Source organism: Dermacentor albipictus, chromosome 1, assembly GCF_038994185.2.
Source record: "Dermacentor albipictus isolate Rhodes 1998 colony chromosome 1, USDA_Dalb.pri_finalv2, whole genome shotgun sequence".
Classification (NCBI taxonomy): Eukaryota; Metazoa; Arthropoda; class Arachnida; order Ixodida; family Ixodidae; genus Dermacentor; species Dermacentor albipictus.
This window is the reverse complement of record NC_091821.1, coordinates 248,396,299-248,419,869: the sequence shown is the minus strand read 5'-3', so window position 1 is coordinate 248,419,869 and position 23,571 is coordinate 248,396,299. Positions and strand designations below refer to the sequence as shown.

Below are 23,571 nucleotides of genomic sequence, written 5' to 3'. Positions count from 1 at the left end.
TTCTGTTTTTATGTTCTGTGCATTGCTCTGCCATTTCACAAAAAAGGACTGAAGTGGTGAAACACTGAAGCACCTTTAGCACTTGAGAGACAGGCCGGCTGTTGCTAATACGCACGGCCACACAGATGAAGCTGACGATGAGCAATGATGATGACTATGTAGTACATGTGAAAGTGATAAAAGTCCACACTTGGCATTCACAATATGAATGAAATGATTAGCTTCAGCCAATGTTGTACCAGAATATACACTCGTCAGCAGCACTGTTACCAATTGTATGTACGAAACAATGTTTCTTAGTATGCAGCACACTTCTGTGCCAGATGTTGGGGCTTGAAGGTACATTCCCTTTGCAGGAGATGCTATTTATAAGCAGAAGCTTCTTATCCTGCTTCCACTGTTCAGAACGAAAGCTATCTTAGCCTGTGATTAAAAGGGGCAGCTTTTGTTCTACATGGAAGCTCAGGATGAGAAAGGAAATTTATCACTGGTTGACTGGTCTTGCCATGCCTCCATGTGAGAATCTCATCGTTGAATAGTAGGGAATTCCGGAAAGATTAGTCAGTCCTTTTTATGTAGGTGAAACAATGATTATATGCTGTACAATTTAGCTGAGCTGTAGGCATGTGTTACAAAGTGATGAAGAATATGGAAATAAACAAGTCCACAAGTGTATTGCAAAGCCTGGATTGCAGGAAGTGTGTGATAAAATAAGTGCTGCACATCATATTAATTGCTGGTATTAATGGGTTTGAAAGTTCAAAAGTTTGCAAAATTGTGAAAATGTTGCCATAATTTGTTGAAACATAAAGAAACTATAATTATGCATTCTTCGTGTACCAACTCGCCATGTTACAGTGTTTGGTTATTTGAATATGTTCTTTTTCAGGTAAGGGCACGCAAGGAGCAGTTGGGTCAACATCCGAAGGGTGAGCATACCACTTGGGCAGCATACGTGAAATAAGAACTAAACATTAGAGATAATTGCATTGGCATGGGGCTTCATGTGGCGTGGGTGCAGAGAAAGCTTAATGCATGAACCTGTGTGTGAAGTGTGGACGTCTGGTGCGCATATGCCCAGAGTGCAAGTGCTGCCTACGAAGAGCGGTGTGCATTGCATGACCGAGTATGCATATGTTGGAAAGTACAATAGGAAAAGCCATGGGATGCAAGGACGCAAATTTTGCGACGATGACAATGTTTTCAGCAATTAGCTTTCTGCTACCTATCAACTGTTACAGAAGTAAACAGACTATAAAGATGAGCCAGATAAGCCACATGATGCATTTCTATGTATTGCACCATACTGTACCTAGAGAGTGCAGCGCAGGGGCTGCAAAGTTGCATGATTATGAGAAGTGGATGCAGCTTGTACAAGCATTATTTCCTAAATACATTTTGTTAAATATCGACACAAATTTATGGGTGCAGTCCTTGCATAAATACTGTACGGTAGCATGTGTGGGTTTAATTTTCTTTAAATGGGTGCTTATTAAAATAGAGTACTCAATCACCAAGTGACAGTGCTTTGCATAAAGCCAGCCAGTCAGCATCACAATGGACATCATGCCACATGAAAGCTAAAATACCTCTTCAAGTAATCAGTCAAGAATATGGCCCTAGCTTTTTTTGTGGTGCAATGTTCTATTTTTATAAAAGTGCACAGCCGCACATCGCAAGTGTCATGGTGAATTTCTGGTGGTCTGTTCAAGTGAATCGGAACAAAGATGTGCTAGTTAAAGCAGTCATTGCACGCACCACTTCCAAGCAGTGTTCACGTGGAATCTGCACCTGTTACTTTTGGTTGATGTACTGTCACTGCATATCTTCTTTTCACTCCAGCCGTGGCCTTGCTTTTTTGTTTGCTAGGGACATGACCCAGAAAACAACGCCCCTGCCAAGCCCTGCTGCATCTGCAGCACAGTCGTCACCAGGAGGACAGCAGCCATCGCAGCAAGGCCCCAGACAACAAAGACCTTTGCCCGCACAAAAGAAAAAGAAGAAAAAGGGTGGTCGCTGGTAAAGACATCCGGCTACCCTCTCACTGCCACAGTTGTTTCTTTTATAAAGAGTTTGCATTGCCAAGGTGCACAACGTCCCTGTGTTGATATTATGCTTGGTAACAATGTAATATAGTGGTAAGCCAAACTAAATTTTATGACTTTCAGTCTGGTTCAGAAAAAAAAGTTACAGGTCAATACTGAAGTTCAACAACAGTTAAGCGAATTCGAACTGATTTATGTTTATGGGATTTAACATAATAGTTCTGCGGAAACCCGCAAGGTGGAGAGGAGTAATTATTAAAGGAAAAATGAGACATCCACCCATACGTAGCTAAGGGCTACAAAGGAAACCCATATGGGTTCCTCGATAGAAAAGCTTCACAGTTGAGGAAAAAATTCGTCCTGGTCCGGGACTCAAACCGGGACCACCGCCTTCCCGGGGCAGCTGCTCTACCATCTGAGCTAGCCGGGCAACTAGCAGATGGCAGGCGAAGTCAAATTTATCCACAACTCGGAAGCAAAGGCAAGAGTTGCAAGAGGCAAGCCTGCCATCTGCTAGCTGCCTGGTTAGCTCGGATGGTAGAGCGGCTGCTCCGGAAAGGCGGTGGTCCCGGTTCGAGTCCTGAATTTTTCCTCAACTGCGAAGCTTTTCTTTCGAGGAACCCATATATATGGGTTTCTTTTGTAGCGCTTAGCTACGTCTCGGTGGATGTCTCATTTTTTCTTTCTTGATTTATGGGATTTACCAAAGAATAATGAGAACAAAAGGTTACACTGTAGAAAACCTTGACACACTCATTGGCACAGTGAACAAGCTGCATAGTGGGAGTCACCACAATGACCTCGTGTTCCTGTGCAGAAAACAAGTACCCACAAGCTAGGGACTTTCATGCATGCGAAAGAACCTTCTGGGACACTAGAGTAGGCTGAAGCTTTGCCTTCACCCTCTTGCAGTTTTAACGCGACAGCATTAAGAGCCCTGTGCCGCAGAAAATCTAGTGTCTGACGTCATTTCGGCAAAAAGATTTTCGAACCACCCATACCTAGGCCCTCCATGTGGCGCAAGGAAGTTATTGAACTAATTTAATTTCTCAAGCTAGAATATGTAGGAAAATTGTAAAGTACGACTTACAACCTACAGACATAATAGCGTCTGATTGTAATTTGACTATACAAGAAAACATAGTTCTGTTATGCGAAAACTCAAATAAGTCCCTTTTTTAGCGTTTCTGCCATTCATAGACCGGCCATGGCGCACGCCCGCACGTGAGTATCTCGGAAGGCCACGGAGCGATGCGTACGATTCCTTGCTACACCCCCAGATAGTGCTCGCCTCTGTTGCATAGCGGCCCACGCAAGAGTCCGCGTTTCTACCAGAAAGCCTGCCTTCGTGCATAGCATTCGCAGCCAATGTTTCCCAGTGAACATTACGGTTGCATACGCTCCAGTTGCCGGGAAGCACAAGAAGCAGTCTGCGATCTTTGAATGCTATTGCATTCCACTTTTGACGGTGCAGCTTAAGCGTCCTCCACATAAGCGTCCGCTTAAGCTTGCCTCCGCTGCATCGCGGCCCACGCAAGAGTCCGCATTTCTACCAGAAAGCCTGCCTTCGTGCATAGCGTTCGCAGCCAGTGTTTCCCAGTGAACATTACGGTTACATACGCTCCAGTTGCCGGGAAGCATAAGCAGCAGTCTGGGATCTTTGAATGCTATTGCATTCCACTTTTGATGGTGCAGCTTAAGCGTCCTCCACATTTTGTTCTGTGTAGTATACATCCAGCAGACTCCAGTTAAATGGAATTGGAAGGCACAGAAAGAATATTTCAGTTATTTAGAAGTTTATGTAAAGGAAGCAAAAATCACGAAAAATTTTTTGCTTTCAAGAGCGTCGAGTGCTTCAATTTCACTGCGATGAAAAAAAAAAAAATGTTATTGTACTCTTCTGCTTGGAATAGCACAGTTTATTTTGCGCAAGGCATTTGTTCATGTGTTCTTGCTTTTTGTCTATCACCATTACGATACGCCAAGGATCGCAAAAAATTGGGCCACGTGAACGCAGCGGAGCAGCTGCTAATGCCACAACAGCGCAGCTGGCTGATGCATTGGATTTTCATAACTATTTTGCATGACCATTTGATATGACGACCTACTCCTACTACATATGAAGTATGACGGCTGATGAGGTTGGTACACTTTCGTTTCCAGTTCCATTTAGCCAGAGTTTACAAAAAGAAGTATTCCGTTTAAACGAAGTTTGTTAACATTGCTCCTATGTAATGGCCAACCAACGTTGGTAGCCTCATTTTGTTTATCTGGCATTTTCGCTTGAGTTTCGTTTATCCGCAGTCCACTGTATGTGTTTTTACCAACTCTACAACTGGCTTTTATATTATTGAAGCAGTGCAGCATTGCTGCAGCCATAAGCCCCATTCTGTCATAAACCACTCTTCTCCACTGCTATATAACTGCTTAGGTTTGTGCTATGGCTCAGCACTTCCTTTAAATTTTTTTGTCTTACTTGATGGGCTCCTTTCAGCCCAACGCTGTGCATTTTGTCGAGTCATCGGTAGATTTTTCGGCAATCGATGGTGTAGCAAACGTGTGGCAAAGAGGTACACTGCCCATTGTGACAACACACCGCCTGATGCGCTGATGCCACTGTCACACCATTAAAGAGACTCTAAAGAGAAACACTAAGTCAGTTTAGAGTGATGAAGCATTTTTTGAAAACTATATTGTCGTTTATTTTGTGATAATAGGTCGATTTTCGAACGAAGGTCGGAGTTTCATTTTTCAAATTTTGCACCGAAACCATAACGTCGATACATTGGCGACGTCACGGATTTAAAAGTATTTTTGCTTACTTGTGTCATGTTGGCTCAGCAGAAGTTCACGAGTATTGTTGTTCAGCCTTTGGCTCCTTTGAAACGCAGTGTAGTCCATGGGTGCTCTAATGTAAAGTTATTCCAAACTTTTCTATTCCGATTCTGCAATCAGCCCTTCACAATTAGACCAAACGAAGAAAAAAAAAAAAAATCTGATTTGATATCCTTTTTTTTGCCATTGGCGAAAAAGATGTTTTTTGACCAATTGCTATTGGTCAAATGTTTTTGGGCTATGTCCACTACCTGTCTGTCACATGACATCACAAAACAATGAAGACTCGCCCCGTCAAAGTGACGTAGTGCGTTAAAGACTCATTAATATGCCGAACGAAACAAAGTTTTTCTGAGTTGCCGTAGACTGCCCTGTTCCAAAAGGAATAGAGGATGGCTGCCGCCGATTGCTGTGGCATTGGTTACTCGGAGCTGCCGGGGAGCATGGATTTATTTGCGTATAAGATTTTCCGTGGCAGTATAAGGTTATTGACACCTTTCGGCATGTATGCAACATTGCTCTGCTAACTACTTTGCCGAGGATTCGTTTTAATGGCATTTTTAACTTTCCATTGCATGCCGCTGCGATTTTCGTCCAGCCACCGCAAGCTAAGTTAGGAGAAGCATACCAATCGTAGACGCCGGTACCACCCTCCTCATCCGGCTATCTACTTTCTCTCGGCCCCATCGAAACTCTCCATATGAGTGTGCTCCCTGCCTCTTCTCAGCCAATTAGATAACTGCTCAATGTAGGCAATGCTATTTGCTTTGAAAGCAACACAAAGTTGCATTGTATAAACGAGAAGCACGTTAGATTTGGCTTTTAAAACAACGCTGCGGCTTACCGCCCTATGCTTGCAGTGGTGGTGACATAAATTTGACATCGGGGGATTGGAATAATAACAGATTGGAATAGTTTTACGTTATAGGACCTTAGATTTAGCAATAATGGCTTAACTAGGCCCTGGCAGGCTCTGTCAAAATCCACGTCACGGCATGCTGGTGTGAGAACTTCAAGGCAGCTGTGCCACCCATTTCTCTGGCTTACCAAGTGTCTTCTCGTGGTGAGAGTGGCATTATTGATATTGTATAAGGGCAAGTTACAAACACAGGTGAAAATGTTTTTCTCCTTAGTGATTCGTAAACACTACTACACCGTTTCTATTTAAAGAGGTGAGCTATGTTGCAAGGCATCAAAAAAGAGAGGTGGGCTAGCTGTGGACATAGATGCCGGCATGACAGTGCGTGGCTTTATTTCACCCCCGCTTTCTCTCAAAATTAATGACAGCCAAGGGCCAGAACCAGGGCTAAGGCAATAACTTTGTGCTCTTTTTGTTGTCCTTCGGGAATCCTCCTAGGATTCTGTGCATGCACTTCAAGGTACACATATATTGTTCTGTTACAAATATCTGTCACTTATTAGTGCCTGGTAAGTCGTGCTAGTGGCTAAGCATTTTTGCTGTGAGGATATACATTAACTCAAGAAAAAGAATGATAGATGCAGCTTAGGTAAATAAAGGAAAAATTTCTATTTTTTTAGCTAGCTTTGATCTGTTTACGTTATTTGCTGTTTACTCTTCTGCATTGCCCTCTTTTCTGAAGATGCTCGTTACGTGATAATATTGGGTGCTAACCACCCAATATTATCAAGTAATGAGCGTCTGAGAAAAGCGTTCCCAGATGTACCAAGGGTTACCCATCGCGGCAACATAAACTTTAAGGACATGTTAGTACATGCAAAAGTAAGCCAACATCATTCCCCCATAAAAAAGCATGTTGTCGCCCCAGGTGCAAAGCCTGCAGGAACCTTCAAAATGACATTAAAATTAATACCACTGCAAATAGTTAAGCACACGAAGTGAGAACTAGCTTTACTAGTTCAAGTTCGGATGCGACATATGCTCGTATGTTCCTTCTGTAATAAACAACACATTGATGAAACGGGACAATCAATGAACATCAGGCTAAATGGACATCATGCGGACACAGCTAAAAAGCTTCCCAAAGTCGTTGCCGAGCATGTCAACCTACCAGGTCATAACTTTGATGAACTTAAACTCTACGTCTAAAGTCAAATGTCTGTTCTGAACGAGAAAGAAAATACAAAGAATCGTATCTCATCCATGAGTTCAAGACAATGCAACCAATAGGCATAAATGTTTTAAAGGGAGCTTTAGAATCTATTCGCTATGCTAAATTTCAAGCTACAAGCAACAACACTTAGTTATTTTCACTGGTAGCTTACGTTTCTCTTTTGTTTTCTCCCTTTTTATATATATATATAGGTATTCCCCTTCAGAATTTTTTTTTTTTTCCACGAGCACCATTTTCTGCCGCTTCTTTTATTATCTCTTTCAGAGAGACTCATCACCGGCCATGTGCATAGCGCCCATTTATTCTCGATTTTACACCCTTGCCGCTAACATGCCTTCGGTTGTTGCCTCACCCACCTGCCTTGCCCTCTCTCTCCTTTAGTAGAACCTTATATATATATATAGTGCTGAGAAAAGCATATGTCGCCTTGAAAAAGACAAGTCCACTTGTCAAAACTTTGGCTCGCGCTTTTACCTCGTTCTCGTCTTGCTCACCGTCTTGAATTTCCATCTTCCGCCTTCCCGGTGCAGTTCTGGGAACACAATCCAACATACCTTTGTGCAGAGTCACCCTTGCTGAATCTGCAGTCTTCTATTATACAGCAGCGTGGCCCTTTGCTGCTGAATTATGTTCTTCTACGTATTCGAAAAAATTTGCAAAATGCTGATAGCTTTTACCACTAGTACTGCTTGGTAAACCTATGACACGCATGCTTATGGCGATGTTCTTTCTTTGCTTTCATGCCATTAGGAACAGCATTGCTTAAAGAACCCTTCACCGTTGCACCTCCTAAGGAACTATAACCTCTACACAATCATCTTTTCATCAGCTTTCTCCTCTAATTTTATGCCAGCAATGGTGGCACAACGCTTCCTGTCAAGACCCAGGCTGCATGGCATTGTATGCGAAACAATACGTTATGGGTAGAGTGCTATTTTAAAATAGAGATTAGTACCCATGAAATGGTTAAATGTCATTGAAAGAACAGTTTCATTTACCCAAATTATTTGCCACATTGCCTAAACTTTCTCTGCCTCTCGGCAACTCCTATATGCAGCATTGCTTTACACTGCCAGTGATTGTAAAGGTGGGTTTGGCAACCCTGTGCCTGATATAGTATTATTTCGGCATACCCACATTTCCTTCGAAGATGAAGGCATTGCACACATTTGCCCTGTTCTTTTATGCTACACTAAAAGGTGCACATGCCCCTCACATGGTTTCTTGATTTGTAGGGGTAGGCAACTTCATGTTACTTGGTTCACCATGCAGTGAATTTCACAAACCATAAACAGCTAGGTAAGTTTTCCCATGTATGGAACTAGTCTACTGCAAGATGTGGAACATGTTAGTATGGTTCCCACTATCATGGAATGTGCATGTGTCAAGTCCTAGCATGCACATTAGGCAATATTAGTCAAGTTTATTTACAGCATGCACAAAGTACAGTGTTGAAGGCCACCCTGGAAAGAAAGCTGTAAATATACAGCTTGACGAGGCCAGGGGGCCACCACCAGGCAACATCAGCATCGCACACATCCGTAATACAAACAATAAGCTTTCTTAAGCAGCTCCATTAATTGAACACATGGTATATATCCACTTCCCTGGGCATGAATGCATCTACTACATGTATACTCATTACGAGCGCATTGAAATTCGGGTAAATAACAATAAGCACCAGGGGACTATATACTGTTACACTTTTAAAAATGAACATTATTGAAAGCAATGATGAAAAGGAAGTTAAGCAACAGTAAAGAATGTGCACATGCAATTTACAAGAAATGAAATGAATATGCATGTGATGAGTACGTTCTGAACGGGTATGGACACAAAGCAAATTACAAATCTCAAACAGTCAGGTGAAATTTGCCAGACAAAGGTATCGTGCAATAATGTGCACAATACAACCATATCTCCATTTACGCACTTCTGCAGTTGATTTAATTGCGCGGGTACGTTGTAGGTCAGGGTTTTCATAAAGTAATTTGTTCGATAGTGCCTTATCCATTTGTCCAATCCTCGTGTTACACGGGTGCTGGGCCGTTCTATGAGGGCTGACATTTTTTAGGAATTGTATGGTTTCTTTATCTGAAAATTGTAATTGGTGTAGGAGACGGTATGCATAGAGAGCTTTGACGTTCATTATTCTGCTTTCTTGAAATAACGGTTTTGTAGGATGTAAATGGTGAGCATTGTGAATACAACGAATAGCTTTCTTTCCGAGCAGCAACAACCTGTTAATGTTACGTTGTGTAGTCATAGCCCATACTAACGTGCAATAGTTTATATGCAACCGAAAAAGAGAATGATAAAGATGGAACATTACACGAGGTGGGAGCATATGATGGCATCTAAATAGCACAGATAAAGCAGCAGAAAATTTTTATGCAACAAGGTCCATGTGAGGGTTCTACATCATGTGACTAGAAAATATAACACCCGAAATTTTGTGTTCCTTTACTACATCAAGCGAATGGGAAGCTATTTTAAAATCGACGCATGGCACAGATTTGTTCTTTGCAGCAAAAACAACGGCCTTAGATATTTTTACATTAATTTGTAGGCTGTTACATAAGGACCACTCGAACACTTTGGACAGCACATTATTGGCATGTAAAAACAAGTGTGACTCGTTATCAGAAGAAAGAGGCTAGTGTTGTCTGCGTATAAAAACAAAATCTGTACACATATCAATAGAAGGTAAGTCATTCACATATACATTAAATAAAAAGGGGCGCAAAATGCTTCTCTGTGGTAAGCCGTTAAGTAATGGGCGGGAGGATGACGTAGAACCGTCTATAACTACGCACCGCTGTCGATCGGAGAGATACGACTGTAAAAGTGAGTGAACGACACCTCGTATGCCATATTCTTCTAGTTTTGTTAAATGTGTGCCATGATAGAGTAAGTCAAATGCTTTGCTGTAATCAATGAAGATTCCAAGAGTTAAGTTTTCCGCTTCAATGTTTTCGAGAATGATGTCTTTTTGTACCAGAAGTGCAGACTCAGTCGACTTGCCCTTTGTGAAACCGTGCTGGCATTCAAACATAATTCCGTGCTTAAAAAAAAAAAAAAAACCCTATGTAGTCAACATAAAATTATCTTTTCAAGGCCCTTGGAAAATATAGGCAAAACAGATATTGGTCTGTAGTTTTCGATGTTTCTTTCCCCCTCTTTGAATATAACAGACACTTTGGCTCGTTTCATTTCAGCAGGAAACGTCCCTGAACCAATCGCAAGGTTGAAGATATGAGCCAAGCACGGGCAGGTTATGTCAATCACATTTTATGGGTGTTATCTGGATATTATCGATATCAGTGGCTTTACTGTTCTTTAATGCAGTGAATGTTTTATATACCTTGGAATAATCTGTGGGTTGAAAAAATGCCGTTTTCCGAACATTTCATTCCAGTCTGTACGAGATGTCTGTGGGAGGAGCATGGCTGATTGTTGCCGACGCATAATATTTGCTAAAATGTTCTAATAGAGCCGTCCCTGACAGTGATTTGTTGTTAATGACAATTTCGTGTACTTTATTGGCCACTGAACTTGTGCTGTGCCCAGTACGGAATTATTTTCCACATACGATCAGGTGGGCAATTCGATCCCGTTTGGAAAAGGTTCTCATAGTATTCCTTTTTAGCTTTCTTTAGTAAAGCATTTAAACGGTTCCGTAGCATTTTAAAGGTCGCCAAAGTATTGACGTAGCGTGTTCTCAAAAAGGAATCATGTAGTTTATGCTTTTCCGTGATCATACGCTTGTTCCTGATTAATCCAAGGCTTTCATGTGCGTTTTCCAGTCTTAAATGATTTCATGGAAAAGGAGCTGCTGTAGTGGCCATTGAAAAGCTTTATGAACGTGTTATACACGGCTTTTACAGTCGTTTCGCCGAAAACAGGCTCCCAGTCAGTATCAAAGTGATGACCAGTGCTGTCATACTGGCAGGAGAGGAGTATAAAATGCTAAAGGAAACTAAATTTCATTTGAAAAAGGGTTCTTTGCAACCATAAAGATGCTGGCACTTTTCTGCGCCAGCATGATAAATAATGCCTACCGATATATATTTTTAAACTGCAAGCCTACTGACACTTGGTTCTTTTATTAATTGCTGTGGCAAAGATAAAAGTATGTTGGAGTGTTGTACTGCAGCACCCCACCTGTCCTCTTGCCAATGGCAGAAATGTTTCACCCTCTAGACATTCATTTGGATACAAGGAAAATGGATAAGATTACAAGTTAACACAATGTCAGCGAAGTACCTGCACAGGAATTCCCTGAATTGCTGATCAAGCATTGAAAGGCATACTGCTCTATTTAAGATGAAAGCCAGTTGGCTAAACTCTCGGCAATTGAAGGGTTCATTTTCTGTTTTTTTTTTCCTATTGTGATCTTGCTGACCACCTTCCTTTTCTAAACCTTCTTCAGCAAGATTTGTGCCACATTTTGTCAAATGAGAAAAATATTTGACCATCATAACTACCCAGTGGCCATAGTGATAGGTGCTAATGTGGCATGTTGTGTTCACCTGACACACATTTTTTTTATAACTGCAGGGCTACAACACGAGAAAGCATACACCCAAAACATTGGAAAGATTTAGACTTCATACCTTAGCAAATGAACCGATAGCTATTCATTAACCCCTTATCTACAAAAAAGCTGAATTTTCCTGTATAAAAAAAAAATATATAAAATCCAGGAATGCCCATAGCACTTTTACTGGTCTCATTGAAAAAATAGCAAAAGACATTGTCTATTAATTACATGCATGAAAACTGCAAGGTAGTGCAACTTTTACCATGACGAGTTAACTCGTCATCGGCAGTAAAGGGGCTAAAAGAAAACATTGCTACTCCTTTAAACATGAAGCACAGCAATGCAGAACAACTTCAATGTAAGCTTGGACTGCTGAGCCCACATTTATTTATTTATTAAAAAAACTTTGAAGACAGCACTTTGGACACCCTCTACTTTCTATCAAACATACCTTATTATCAGCATGGTGTTGCTCAGCCAACTATTCGAAAACACTTCATTACATAGCATGCACATGCTGCCATGCAATTACTGTGATAGTTGTTAATGGGTGATGTCCTTGCAGCCGGGAGGGAATGCATTAAAGCCACCAGATTTTCCATCGCACACAGCTTTCACCCATACATAAAGGGGATTGGTAGTAATGTTTCTGACAAAAACTGTGACATTTGTATGAATCATTTCAACCTCAGCACCATTTTTTAACCATGCTTCATAGTAACAATGCTCAAAACTAACTAATGCTATATTCCATGGTTCATGCCAGTTAACTGACAGCTGTGCATTGCCTTCAGAATATTTTTGAACTTCACATTTCAGTCCCATAACCGGTCCTGGAAAAATGTTTTCTTTAAGGTTATGGTGCGTTGGAACATGTTCAGCAGTTAGGTTGACAAGCAGTGGCACAATTGATGTGTCAACTGCTGTGTCCTGATAAATGTGGAAAAGCCAGTCTGGATTGTCACAGCACAGGTGTGGTGGAACTTCTTCATTTTGGATGATCTGCTGTTGGGCTTCCAGTGGCAAATGGTATATTCCACCATAATGTGGTTCAAACTCGGGGTGAAATACTGCATTGGTCTTATTTGTATTTCTCCATGCTGCATAGGCAATATTCATTGATGGAAAATTTGCAAGGGTTTTGTATGGAGTGTAGTTGTCAGGATTAATGCCATATGGAAACATTTCCAACACTGCTGATCCTGGCTGCAAGAACATTGACAATATCAATGCTGAGCCATGCATGCTTATCAAAAGTTGTGTGTCCCTCAGCAAAATGACTACATCCTGTATAGATATACTTTCAAGATCAATGACTACAGGTGTAAGCTTAGTGTGCAGCTGCACCATGTGCACTAGCTCATCTAGGTTTGTAATTAGCCTGGTTTTGGTTCTTGATATTATGAGTGCATGACTTCTGTGTGTATTTGATGCCAGTGGCACATCAAGTGCATGAAGGAAAAAATCAACGAAGTGACTGACTTCTGCCCCAGCTGTCCTTAGGTTAGTGTTTAGAGGGCCTTGTGGGACCACGAAACCATACTGATACCATGTGCTGTCCTTTCGTAATCCAACAATAGCCCTTTTAAAGCGATACCACTCAGACATTTGGCTTTTAAACAATATCTTTTGATTTCTAACAAGGGCTTTGTACAGCTGCCAGTAAGGTCCCTTTCGTCTTTCATCAACCAGGAACAGTGTAATGTTGTCTAGGCAGCGCAGTATCTCTTCACTATTACTGCAACTACGTATCTCTCGAACAGTTGAAAATATTGGAATGAGGTCATCGTGAAACACATGCATCAGGTTGTCTGGGTTGAAGCGACTGGCCACAAATGTGTCACTGCGAACATCCACAACATGGAGCGGTGAAAACGTCGACACTGGCATGTCCACGAAATTGAAGTAAAACGCCCCGTGACCGCTTACAGACGACAAATCGGTAAGCGCTGGATCGTTTCTTCCGTTTAGGTCACCAAGAATAGTCGTTTCCGGGCCGTGAAGAAAAACGAAATCTCCGGTGTCTCCTCGGTAGTACAAGTTCCTGAAAATGCATGTTCTCACGGTATGGTTAGGGCCACGACACCACACAGAGCTTGACGACTCGTCCGGGGCCCGCTTAGAATGTCTTATGTCAGTCTCTCTAGTGCTGCTATTGCCGCACCGATTCGCATAATCGAGTACATGGTCGATTAACAAGCACGCAAGTACACAAAACATATGGCTGGGACGTAGAAACATGGTGGGCCGTGCATCCCACTTGGAAGAATGTGCCACTTCACTAGAATATTATGAAAGTAACGTGTACATATGTACACCGCGTGCGAACGCTGTGCATAACGTATGACAGTACAGGCAGGAAGGGCTTATCTGTAACGCAGAGGCACCTCAGCTACATAAAAAATATTGAACCTAGTCATCCAAAGGGGAATCGGGGAGTTCAAACCACGGAATTGACCAAATAGTCCGGCCATAAAGCCAGAAATACATAATTATGATCATCTCATACCTCGTGCAGCCGGGTACATGCGGGTACGGCCTGCATGTTACTACGGTGCTTCTACACACGCGACCCTCACAGAACACCTGACCCCATCATATAACCACCGCATGACCACCGGCTCGGCTTTCAGTGGATTTCAACGGAAGGCCATGGAAGGCTGAAGATTGGCTGAAGAGTGCTGAAGAGCTGAACCGAGCTGAACACACCGTTATGAGTGTGGCTAGAACATAACACCGTGCTGAACATGGTGCTGAACGTACGCTAGATCGCATGTGATGTTCACCATAGATGTTCACGAAGCAACTTTCAAAACACGGCCTTCGTCTTGACATACCTGCAATGCAGGTAGGTCTAGGATAAGCCTCAGGTGGTGTTCTTTTATCAGGAATAGAGTTCTTTTATAATATAAATTTATTATTTTAATTTATTTAAACTCTGTGTCTAGAACTTCTAGCTGCTCTAGTATGACAGCTTCCGGTCCTATCTTGTACTTCCGTTAGACACCATACGTTTTTAGACATGGAGCGCGACCAATATCAGGTTAGTGCGATGCGCGTATGTTGGAGACGTTATTGTACCCAAAGTGTCATCGATGTCTGACGCTTGTCGCCAATGTACCCTTGTGCGTAGAGTGGCGACGACAGAGACGAAGTCTTTGTGCAAACTGTGTGCAAGGAGATAACGAATTTTGTACAAGGTGATGTTCACAACAGGTAAAGTGTAGTCCTGTCTGTTGTCTGCTAAAATTATTTTGGTCACATTTGTGTTCAGCTTGTTTTGATCCGTAACAATTTTTAAACTGAAGCGGGATTTCTTTTGAATAGCCCTTTGTGTCATGTGGTAATGACTTGTCGCTGCTTAGCATGTGTCCTTAAAGGTAGTGTTGACACCTGGAAATTTGAGCTGTGGGTGACACTGTGTCATGACTTGAAATGAGTCGTCCTTGTTGGAAAGATGCGGGGATATAATTTGCTCTAAACATCGAAGTGTTTCCATTTTGCTTTCTTCCTCTGTCTCTCTCTCTCTCCAGTGTGCTGATCTTTCCAGTCCTGCCGAAACGCGAAAGATTCCTGACTCACAAGGTTGTTGAAGAAAAGTTTGAAGACCTGTGCAGTTTCTCACTGGGAGAAGGCGTTTGCCGAAGGACGGCTGTGTGCCTGAAGTCGCGGCTTATTTTGTAAATGACGCCATTTGTTTTCTTGCTTTGCTAATAGTGCAATAGTCACGTGAACTTGACGGAAGTATTTTCCTTTCAGCGCGTTCGACAACGGCTACTGCTTAGATGAGGCAGTGCGAAAAGTAGCTGTGAGGCTTTGCAGAGAGAAAGGGCTTCCGGTTGATTTCCTTTCACATAGCATCAGGAGACCGTTACCTTCAAGCAGAGAGATGCAAGCACCGAGGCCAGCAAGGTAACGCACACATTGTTCATGGGCTACCATTTGTTCCCCTTGCATGAGAGTTCTAACTGAGCAAGCTGCTCATTGGAAATAGAAAATTTATGCATGTGTGTGAAGAGGTATTGTAGTGAATCGCCATGTTATGACAAAGAGCTGGTTGTAATGGTGAGAATGTACTAGCGACATTACATTCATTCCTTTTGCATGCTCTTCATGTATTTTATTCATGCTTTAAAAAAAAAGGAACAATAAACAGATGCTTTGCAGGTAAGGCATATAAATGCGGTGCTTGGTATTCAGCTGTGAAGGCATAGTGCGTGTTCTGTAAGGGTGACATGCAACCATGCCAATGAGAACTCTGTGTTCTAATATTTAAAAAATTTTGGTCGAGTGATGTGATTTTTGTCGCATTTGGTATAAGGCAAATGTACACCCTGACACATTGATTTTCAAAGCTAATGTACTTTACTTATTAGCCTTGAAGCTGACGTGTATTTAAGATTTGATCATGCTAATTTGTTTCTGAACTCCTCAAATGCAGGCAGCGGCAAAGGCGTCCAGATATGCAGCTGTATGTGCCACGGGGGCGCAAAGCTGAGGCCTTGAAAACTGATACAAGAGATACCCCTGCACAAGAAGCAAGGGTGCCTTCACAGCATTTGCCGGAAAGCGAAGTGCCATTAGCAACAACAGATGCAGCGGACCCTCTGCGCAGAGAGGACACTGGGGCTCACCATGAAGACACAAGTTCAGAACAAAACAGAAAGGCTTCTGCTCACTTGATCGAGGCAACTAATGTGTGTGCACAAGCACGGGTGCCTTCACAGCATTTGCCGGAAAGCCAAGCATCATTAGCAACAACAGTTGCAGCTAACCCTCAGTGCATAGAGGACTCTGGAACTCACCATGAAGATGCAAGTTCAGAACACTATAGCAAAGCTTCTGCTCTCTCAAGCAATGTGTGTGGCATGGATGATGTCGAGTGTACTGGCCTGGAAGGCAGTAACTGTGATGTGCTCTCAACAAGTGCAAATTCCGAGAACAGTGAAGCTGTGATCCAAGTATGTTTATCACTTTCACAGGAAACTGAGAATGAATACATTAAAGAAACAGCAGATGAAGGCTCTGAAGAAATGAATTCACTACAGGAGTTTTCGTCCGTTGTGACAGATTGTGCAGGTAGGCAAAAAAATACAAGCCTACAAGGATTCCAAGGTGGGGTTGGCATTGTAGTGAATGACAGTGTTGTCAGAAGTAGTGAACAGACTGAAAATGCAGCACATGAAGAACTGCCCCTAACAAGTCATTTGGAGGTGGCACAGTCGTATGGTGAGCATGTAGACACTACTCGAGATAGCACTGAAGCAAGCATCGAAGAGAACCATAAGGATGCTGAGGATTCATGGGATGCTCTCTTTGATGAAACAGGGGAATGCGTTGCTCCAGAAGTTTTGAAAAATGTGAGTGATTTGACATGTCTAGCTTTTCATGCTCAAGTGGCCATTTTGACTTTTTTGCACTCTCTGCCTACTGTCATTTCTGTTACCAGCTAAGGGATGTCTTTCTCAAAAGGCCATAACAAGCTTACAGCTTGTTAAAGGAAATAACATACATAAACCCAGTACTAGTTTGCTTCTAGCATAGTGCATTGATTGTTTTTGAAGTTTGGTCCAGGGATATCCATCATATATGGCATGCACATATCATGGACACCATATTAATTCACAGCTCCCTTGTACTGCTGGAGATACGTGCTGTACGAGCAGTTGCGTCAGCATGGAGGTGGTGGTGATGTCACTATGAGCCATCTATATGCCATTTATTGTCACTGAAGCACGACTGTGACTTGTAACTTGGTGTTGATCTGGTTTCTTGCAGTTAATAATATGCCTACAGTGTAAAAGTAGCCTAAAAAAAAAGTGTATACCCATCATAAGTGTGCAGTCAACACTAAGCTATGTAGTGGGTCTCATAGTTACTGGTGCTCCAAAGTTCTTTGGTACGGGGAAGCATATTTACATCACTGTAATCAATTACATGTTTGAATGAAGTAATTGTAATTGGTTATTTTTTTTCTGTAGCGTCTATAAGTCTGGTAGAATTGCAGTGTGCTAAAAATTGCTAGTGTGCTGTCTTTAATCCATGAAAATCTTTTTTGTTTCTTTCTTTCATTGTAATTGCACGATGTCTTGTTTTTATGTTATTAATTTGGTAATTCATCCAAATCCACTTTTATATACCTAAAACACCTAGGCAGTGTATGGTGTCATTCAGGTCTTATCCCCTGGTGATCTGCCCTAAGAGAATTGTTGTTTTCAACTTAATTTGTTTTTTCTCATCTCGTTGCACGTATATTTTATGTCATGTTTCCAAAGCCACTCTTTTGAAGCAAAGAAAGCACTTGCCATAAAGTACGTGGCACCTTTTAGGTCAGGTCCGGTGATGATGTGGCCTAATATAATTGCGGTTTTTCTTGTATGATCAAACAGTGCTTTTGTGATGGATACGATTTGTCACTTTATCTGAGGGGCAAAAGGTATTGCCAGCTGCTAGGTAATGAGCTGTGAGTACAGATTGGTAGCCTCACCTTGGGATTTCAAATAAGCCTCAGTCACATGTCAAGTGGGCTATATACCTCTCACATGGGCTGTATGGTACAGCATGAACTTTGTGATCACATTACTCTAGAATTCACTGTGCAATAAACTTCGGCATTTTTTTGTAGACTGCATGGTAGTATTGCAAGGCGGAATGGGATCTGCCTGTTTGGCTGTGTTCCTGAAGTTTCACAAATGGCAGTAGTCCACACTGCACTGAATGACATGGGATGCAAGAAAATGGAGGACAGGGAGATGAAGCTGATATCTTAACATTTGTGCACTAAAAACTGACTGTTCAGGCATGCAAAATAGAGAAAAGCAAGAATGTGCACCATGATAGTACGCCACTGTGCAAAATGTTGCCTGTGGTGGCAGAGTTGCTCTTTGCTACTGCTGGGGCTTGGTTTGCTTCCATAATTTCCACATGGTGAAAGATTTTGCTGGCACAGGCAATGTTTTTCCCAGTAAGAAGTCATGTTATGCTTTTTCTTTTTCATACGTAAACTGACTAGTCATAGACACAACTTTCCAAGTTGCACACTTCACTCTCTCCACTGCTCTGCCTTCACACCTATTCTTTAGTTTCTTGCATGCTGTTCCACTCTGTTCACAGTGACTGTTTACATCTATGAAGTTTCAGCAACAGAGCCAAAACACAGCTGATAGAAAAATACTTGCTCGATGAAATTTGTGAGATGGTGTCTCTTGATACCCAAAATGTCTTGCAATGTTGCTAGAAAAGTATTAGGGACCCTTCTAAGTGGCTGGTTTCATTAAGCAGAAATTTGCAAAACCACCTGCTCATTGCCAGATAGCCTTTCTACGTGATGAAGGTTAAAGGTACAATAAAGAAAAGCTCTAAAAAAGAAGAAACTGGCAAGATCTTAATTTGTTTAGTGGGAAAGACTGACGTATTAGTGGAGAAAGTTAGTGCCACATTTTTGTTTTTTCATTTTGTGCCCAAATATTGTGACACTTTTGTCCAGAATTTGCCACAATTTGTAATTGTGTCAAGCTGGTGAGTAAAATTCAAGGTGACATTGCCATGTTTCATTTCTGCATTGTTTTCTCGTTAACTACTGTTGGTCAGCACAACTCATCTATTTGCTATCTCAACAGCATAACCCACCAAACCAGTTAAAATATTTTCCTGTATTATTTCAAGTGTGGGTTTAATGTGACACATTTTGTGGAGTATTCCATTTTTGATGTTTCAGTTGCAGATATGTTTAGGTAGCCTTCTTTTTAAGCATAGAAGGATGAGAGAACAGTTTGAACTAGAAGGCAGTGAATAGGGACGGTAATGGTGGCTTGGGAAACCACTTTTGTGTGTGTGCATATGTATGCGTGCATGCATGCACAGCTACATGGTTTATTTTTGTGAGTGTCATATATGGAGAAAAACAGGAGTTGAGACATTTTTCGGTGTCTCAGCAACCTATGTGTGCATATTGTAATATAGGACTGTCTTTGCATTCTTGTCTGTTATCTTTTGCAAACTTACATTCCACTGAAAGCCTCCGCCCACTCTGATGTGCATGTAGTGCCGTTATCTGTGCTTGGTAAGTCAGATAAATATAAATGAAAAAGAAGAAAGCATTCCCCATGAATGGGGTGTGAAATACAAGCATTCAGAATATTTACACTTCGTGGAAACTAGAATGCCTCGGGCAAAGTCTATTTAATTGCACTGTGCAATAAATAAGGAGCATGATAGACTGTCTCAGAGTAACTATTGTGAATGGTTATTAATTGGAAAAAGAGTGCACAAAAATACAGTGTTTTACTAATGAACCACATGAAAGAAAAGCACTGATGGCTGCATAAAAATGAATAATAATTTCAGAATTACAAACAGAGCTCTTTGGCTTAAGTTTTTATGTCAGGTTTAATAAAGTGATAAATGGCTTTCTGTCATGTAAATGGCATGTCCCCTCAAGAACCAGTTGGACATGCAGCATCAGCAAAATTAGCAGTGCATTTTTAAAAATTACACTGCCGGTTCAAAAAAGAAACAATCTATGAAATGTTCATAAAGAACAGAAACTCCTTTTCTTGTTTTTGGAAATAGTTCTAGGTACATTTCAACGCACTAGCCCCGCCTTATTGCTCCTGCATATAGAGGCAGTAAGAAGGCTGATTTGCTGATCCAACATCATCATTGCTTGTTGGAAATTGCACGAATATGCTGAGCTAGGAACGGCACCAGTGATCAGCTATTGTCTTTACCAGTTCCATGTTTATCCTTACAGATCACTAAGGCCTTGGGTGACATTAAAGTGCATCAAGCAGAACTTGATTACACCAAGTTTGAGCCTCGTATTCCTGACCTCTCAGAAGCAGGTGTGTGCTCATTTTCTTTTGTGTATGTCTGTTTTACACCAATGAATGAATGATTCTGTGGGGCATTTGCAGAGTATGGCCATGTCCTTGAGATGTACGATTTTCCTGCCGAATTTGAAACAAAAGACCTTGTGACAGCATTGTCATCTTGCAGGTGAGTGTAGATGTCTTCTGAGTAGGGACAAATAGGTACATTGCTCACTTTAGGGCTTGAAGAAAGCAGAATTCGTTAATTCTAAGGTTAGGGTTGCATGCCTGTACAAAAGGACTAATTGTTTTGTTGCAACATTAAAAAAAAAAATTAAAATGTACATTTAATTACAGTTGAATTTTGCCTTCCATCTTCTTCCAGAGATCAATTCAACATTAAGTGGGTGGATGACACTCATGCATTGGCAATATTTTCGACACCATTTGCTGGTAAGTTCTCTTACAGGCTAAGTTAGGACATGAGATGTAGTTTTATGAAGGTGTCTTTCAATTCTGCATCCAGTAGGTAGGCGATGGACATTGATGATGTAGCTTTAGATAAGGCATGGGGATGCAAAAAGACAAACACAGGTGAATAATATTTGCGTCTAAAATTTTATTTCATAGCAGTTTGTGTGTATATGAGCAGTTGAGATTTCCATGAAGAAAAGACAGGTCATAGTAGTAATATCTTAAGCATAACATTGCAGAAACATCAGAAATGGCAATTGCACATACCTGCGAGGAGTCTATATTCCTTTTTGCTTCTTTTGGAGTGAAATTGTTGTTATGCGCATCAAAATTTTCACTACATTTCATCATCATCATTAGCCTGTTTTATGTCCACTGCAGGATGAAGGCCTCTCCCTGCTATCTCCAATTACCCTTGTCCTGCGTCAATTGATTTCAACTAGTGCCCTCGATATTCCTAATTTCATTGCTCCACCTTGTCTTCTGCCGTCCTCGACTGAGTTTCCTTTCTCTTGGTACCCATTCTGTAACCCTAGTGGTCCAACGGTTATCTAACCGGTGCATTACATGACCTGCCCAGCTCCATTTTTTTCTCTTAATGTCAATTAGAATATTGGATATACCCGCTTGCTCTCTGATCCAAACCGCTCTCTTTTGTCTCTTAACATTATGCTTAGCAATCTTTGTTCTATCGCTCTTGGTGCGGTCCTTAACTTGTTCTCAAGCTTCTTTGTCAGTCTCCAAGTCTCTGCCCCACTGGTAAAATGCACTGATTGTACACCTTCCTCTTCAATGATAATGGTAATCTTCCAGTCTCAGGAGCTGACAATGTCTGCCATATGCGATCCAACCCGTTTTTATTCTTCTATTAATTTCCTTCTCATGATCAGGGTTCCCTGCGATTCATTGACCTAGGTAAATGTACTCCTTCACAGACTCTAGAGGCTGACGGCAATCTTGAGCTCTTGTTCCCTTGCCTGGCTATTTATCATCATTATCTTTGTCTTCTGCTTATTAATCTTCAAGCCCACTCTCACACTCTCTCTGTTAAGGTCCTCAATCATTTGTTGTAATTCATCTGTATTGTAGCTAAATAGAACAATGTCATTGGCAAACCGAAGGTTGCTGAGATATTAGCCGTTGATCCTTACTCCTGAGCCAGTTTAATAGCTTGAATACTTCTTCCAAGCACGCAGTGAATAGCATTGGAGAGATTGTCTCTCCCTGTCTGACCCCTTTATAGGTATCTTCCTGCTTTTCGTGTGTAGAATTAAGGTAGCTGTAGCACCTCTGTAGATATTTTCCAAGGTATTTACATAAGCGTTCTTTACTCCTTGATTACATAATGCCGCCATGACTGTTGGTATCTCTACTGAATCAAATGCATTTTCGTAATCTATGAAAGCCATATGAGAGGCTTATTGCACTCTGCGGATTCCTCAATTACCTGATTAATGACACGGATGTGATCCATTGTAGAGTATCCCTTCCTGAAGCTAGCCTGTTCCCTTGGTTGGCTAAAGTCCAGTGTTGCCCTTATTCTATTGGAGATTATTTTGGTAAATATTTTGTATAATACTGCGAGTAAGCTAGTAGGCCTATAATTTTTCACTTCTTTAACATCTCCCTTTTTGTGGATTAGCATAATGTTTGCATTCTTCCAGTTTTCTGGGACTCTTGTACAGTGGCGTAGCAACAGGGGGGGCCGGGGGGCCGTGGGCCCCGGGTGCAAGGGGCCAGTGAGGGGGGGGGGGGGGGTGTCATACACGTCTGAAGACACCCCTCTTTCCGCCGGCTACACCCGGGGAGGGGGGTGACAGAAGACCTATGGGCCCCGGGTGCCAGGCGACCTAGCTACGCCACTGCTCTTGTAGTCGATAGACAGTTCGTATTAAGAGCCGCCTGTTTTCCAAGCATTATGTCGCCTCCATCTTTGATTAAATAGACTGTTATTCCATCCTCTCCTGCCGCTTTTTCCCGTTTCATGTCTTGCAAGGCCCTTCTAACCTCATCGCTAGTTATAGGAGGAGTTTTTCTGTATCCTGTTCATTATTGTTTCTAATAGAGGTATCCTGACTCCTCTGGTTATTGTACCAGTCAGTATAGAATTCTTCCGCAGCTTTTACTATATCTTGAAGATTGCTGATATTACCCTGCTTATCTTTCAGTGCATACATCTTGGTTTGTCCTATGCCAAGTTTCCTTCTCACTGATTTCAGGCTGCATCCATTTTTTTACAGCTTCTTCAGTCTTTACACACCACGTTATAGTTTCGAATATCACTTATTTTCGACTTATTGATCAGTTTTGACAGTTCCGCGAATTCTATTTTATCTCGAGTTGGACACTTTCATTCTTTGTCATTTCTTTATTAGGTCCTTAGTTACTTGGGAGAGCTTGCCTACTGGTTGCCTGGGTGCCTTGCCTCCCACTTCAATTGCTGCCTCTGAAGCCAGCCTAGTTACGGTTTCATTCATTACCTCTATGTCATCTTAATCTCTCTGTTCTAAGGTTGCATATTTGTTTGCAAGTACCAGCCTGAATTTGTCTGCTTTTGCCCTTACTGTCTCTAGGTTGACCTGTGTCTTCTTGACCAATTTTACTCTTTCTCTCTTCAAATTGAGGTGAATCCTAGCCCTCACTAACCTATGATCACTGTACTCTACCCTACCTATCACTTCTACATTCTGCACTATGCTGGGATCAGCAGAAAGTATGAAATCAATTTCATTTCTAGTTTCAGCATTAGGTCTTTTCCAGGTCCATTTTTT

General features: G+C 41.7%; 3 protein-coding genes across 3 annotated transcripts in view; 2 read left to right on the top strand and 1 right to left on the bottom strand.

The window, feature by feature from the left end:
- The window catches only part of Srp72 (signal recognition particle 72), a 51,382-nt gene extending 49,297 nt beyond the window's left edge, over positions 1-2,085 (top strand). The window contains exons 16-17 of the mRNA XM_065429997.1: positions 890-929; positions 1,870-2,085. Of these exons, the coding sequence (XP_065286069.1) occupies positions 890-929; positions 1,870-2,023 (194 nt within the window). The 3' untranslated portion in view covers positions 2,024-2,085. The remainder of the gene's footprint in view (positions 1-889; positions 930-1,869) is intronic.
- Positions 2,086-8,376: 6,291 nt separating this feature from the next.
- On the bottom strand, positions 8,377-14,358 carry LOC135900496 (protein O-linked-mannose beta-1,4-N-acetylglucosaminyltransferase 2-like). The gene has a single exon (XM_065429980.1). It carries the CDS (start codon positions 13,755-13,757, stop codon positions 12,060-12,062), a length of 1,698 nt encoding a protein of 565 aa, XP_065286052.1. The 5' UTR covers positions 13,758-14,358; the 3' UTR covers positions 8,377-12,059.
- Positions 14,359-14,485: 127 nt separating this feature from the next.
- Positions 14,486-23,571, top strand: part of LOC135900486 (coiled-coil domain-containing protein R3HCC1L-like) — a 22,243-nt gene continuing 13,157 nt past the window's right edge. Inside the window, exons 1-8 of the mRNA XM_065429972.1 lie at positions 14,486-14,559; positions 14,650-14,732; positions 15,050-15,196; positions 15,276-15,428; positions 15,958-16,876; positions 20,269-20,359; positions 20,432-20,513; positions 20,712-20,779. Coding sequence (XP_065286044.1) covers positions 14,539-14,559; positions 14,650-14,732; positions 15,050-15,196; positions 15,276-15,428; positions 15,958-16,876; positions 20,269-20,359; positions 20,432-20,513; positions 20,712-20,779 — 1,564 coding nt within the window. The 5' untranslated portion in view covers positions 14,486-14,538. The remainder of the gene's footprint in view (positions 14,560-14,649; positions 14,733-15,049; positions 15,197-15,275; positions 15,429-15,957; positions 16,877-20,268; positions 20,360-20,431; positions 20,514-20,711; positions 20,780-23,571) is intronic.

Bases quoted from the DNA above. Each gene is read 5' to 3' on its own strand.
- LOC135900496 (XM_065429980.1), bottom strand. From the start codon at position 13,757: ATGTTTCTACGTCCCAGCCATATGTTTTGTGTACTTGCGTGCTTGTTA.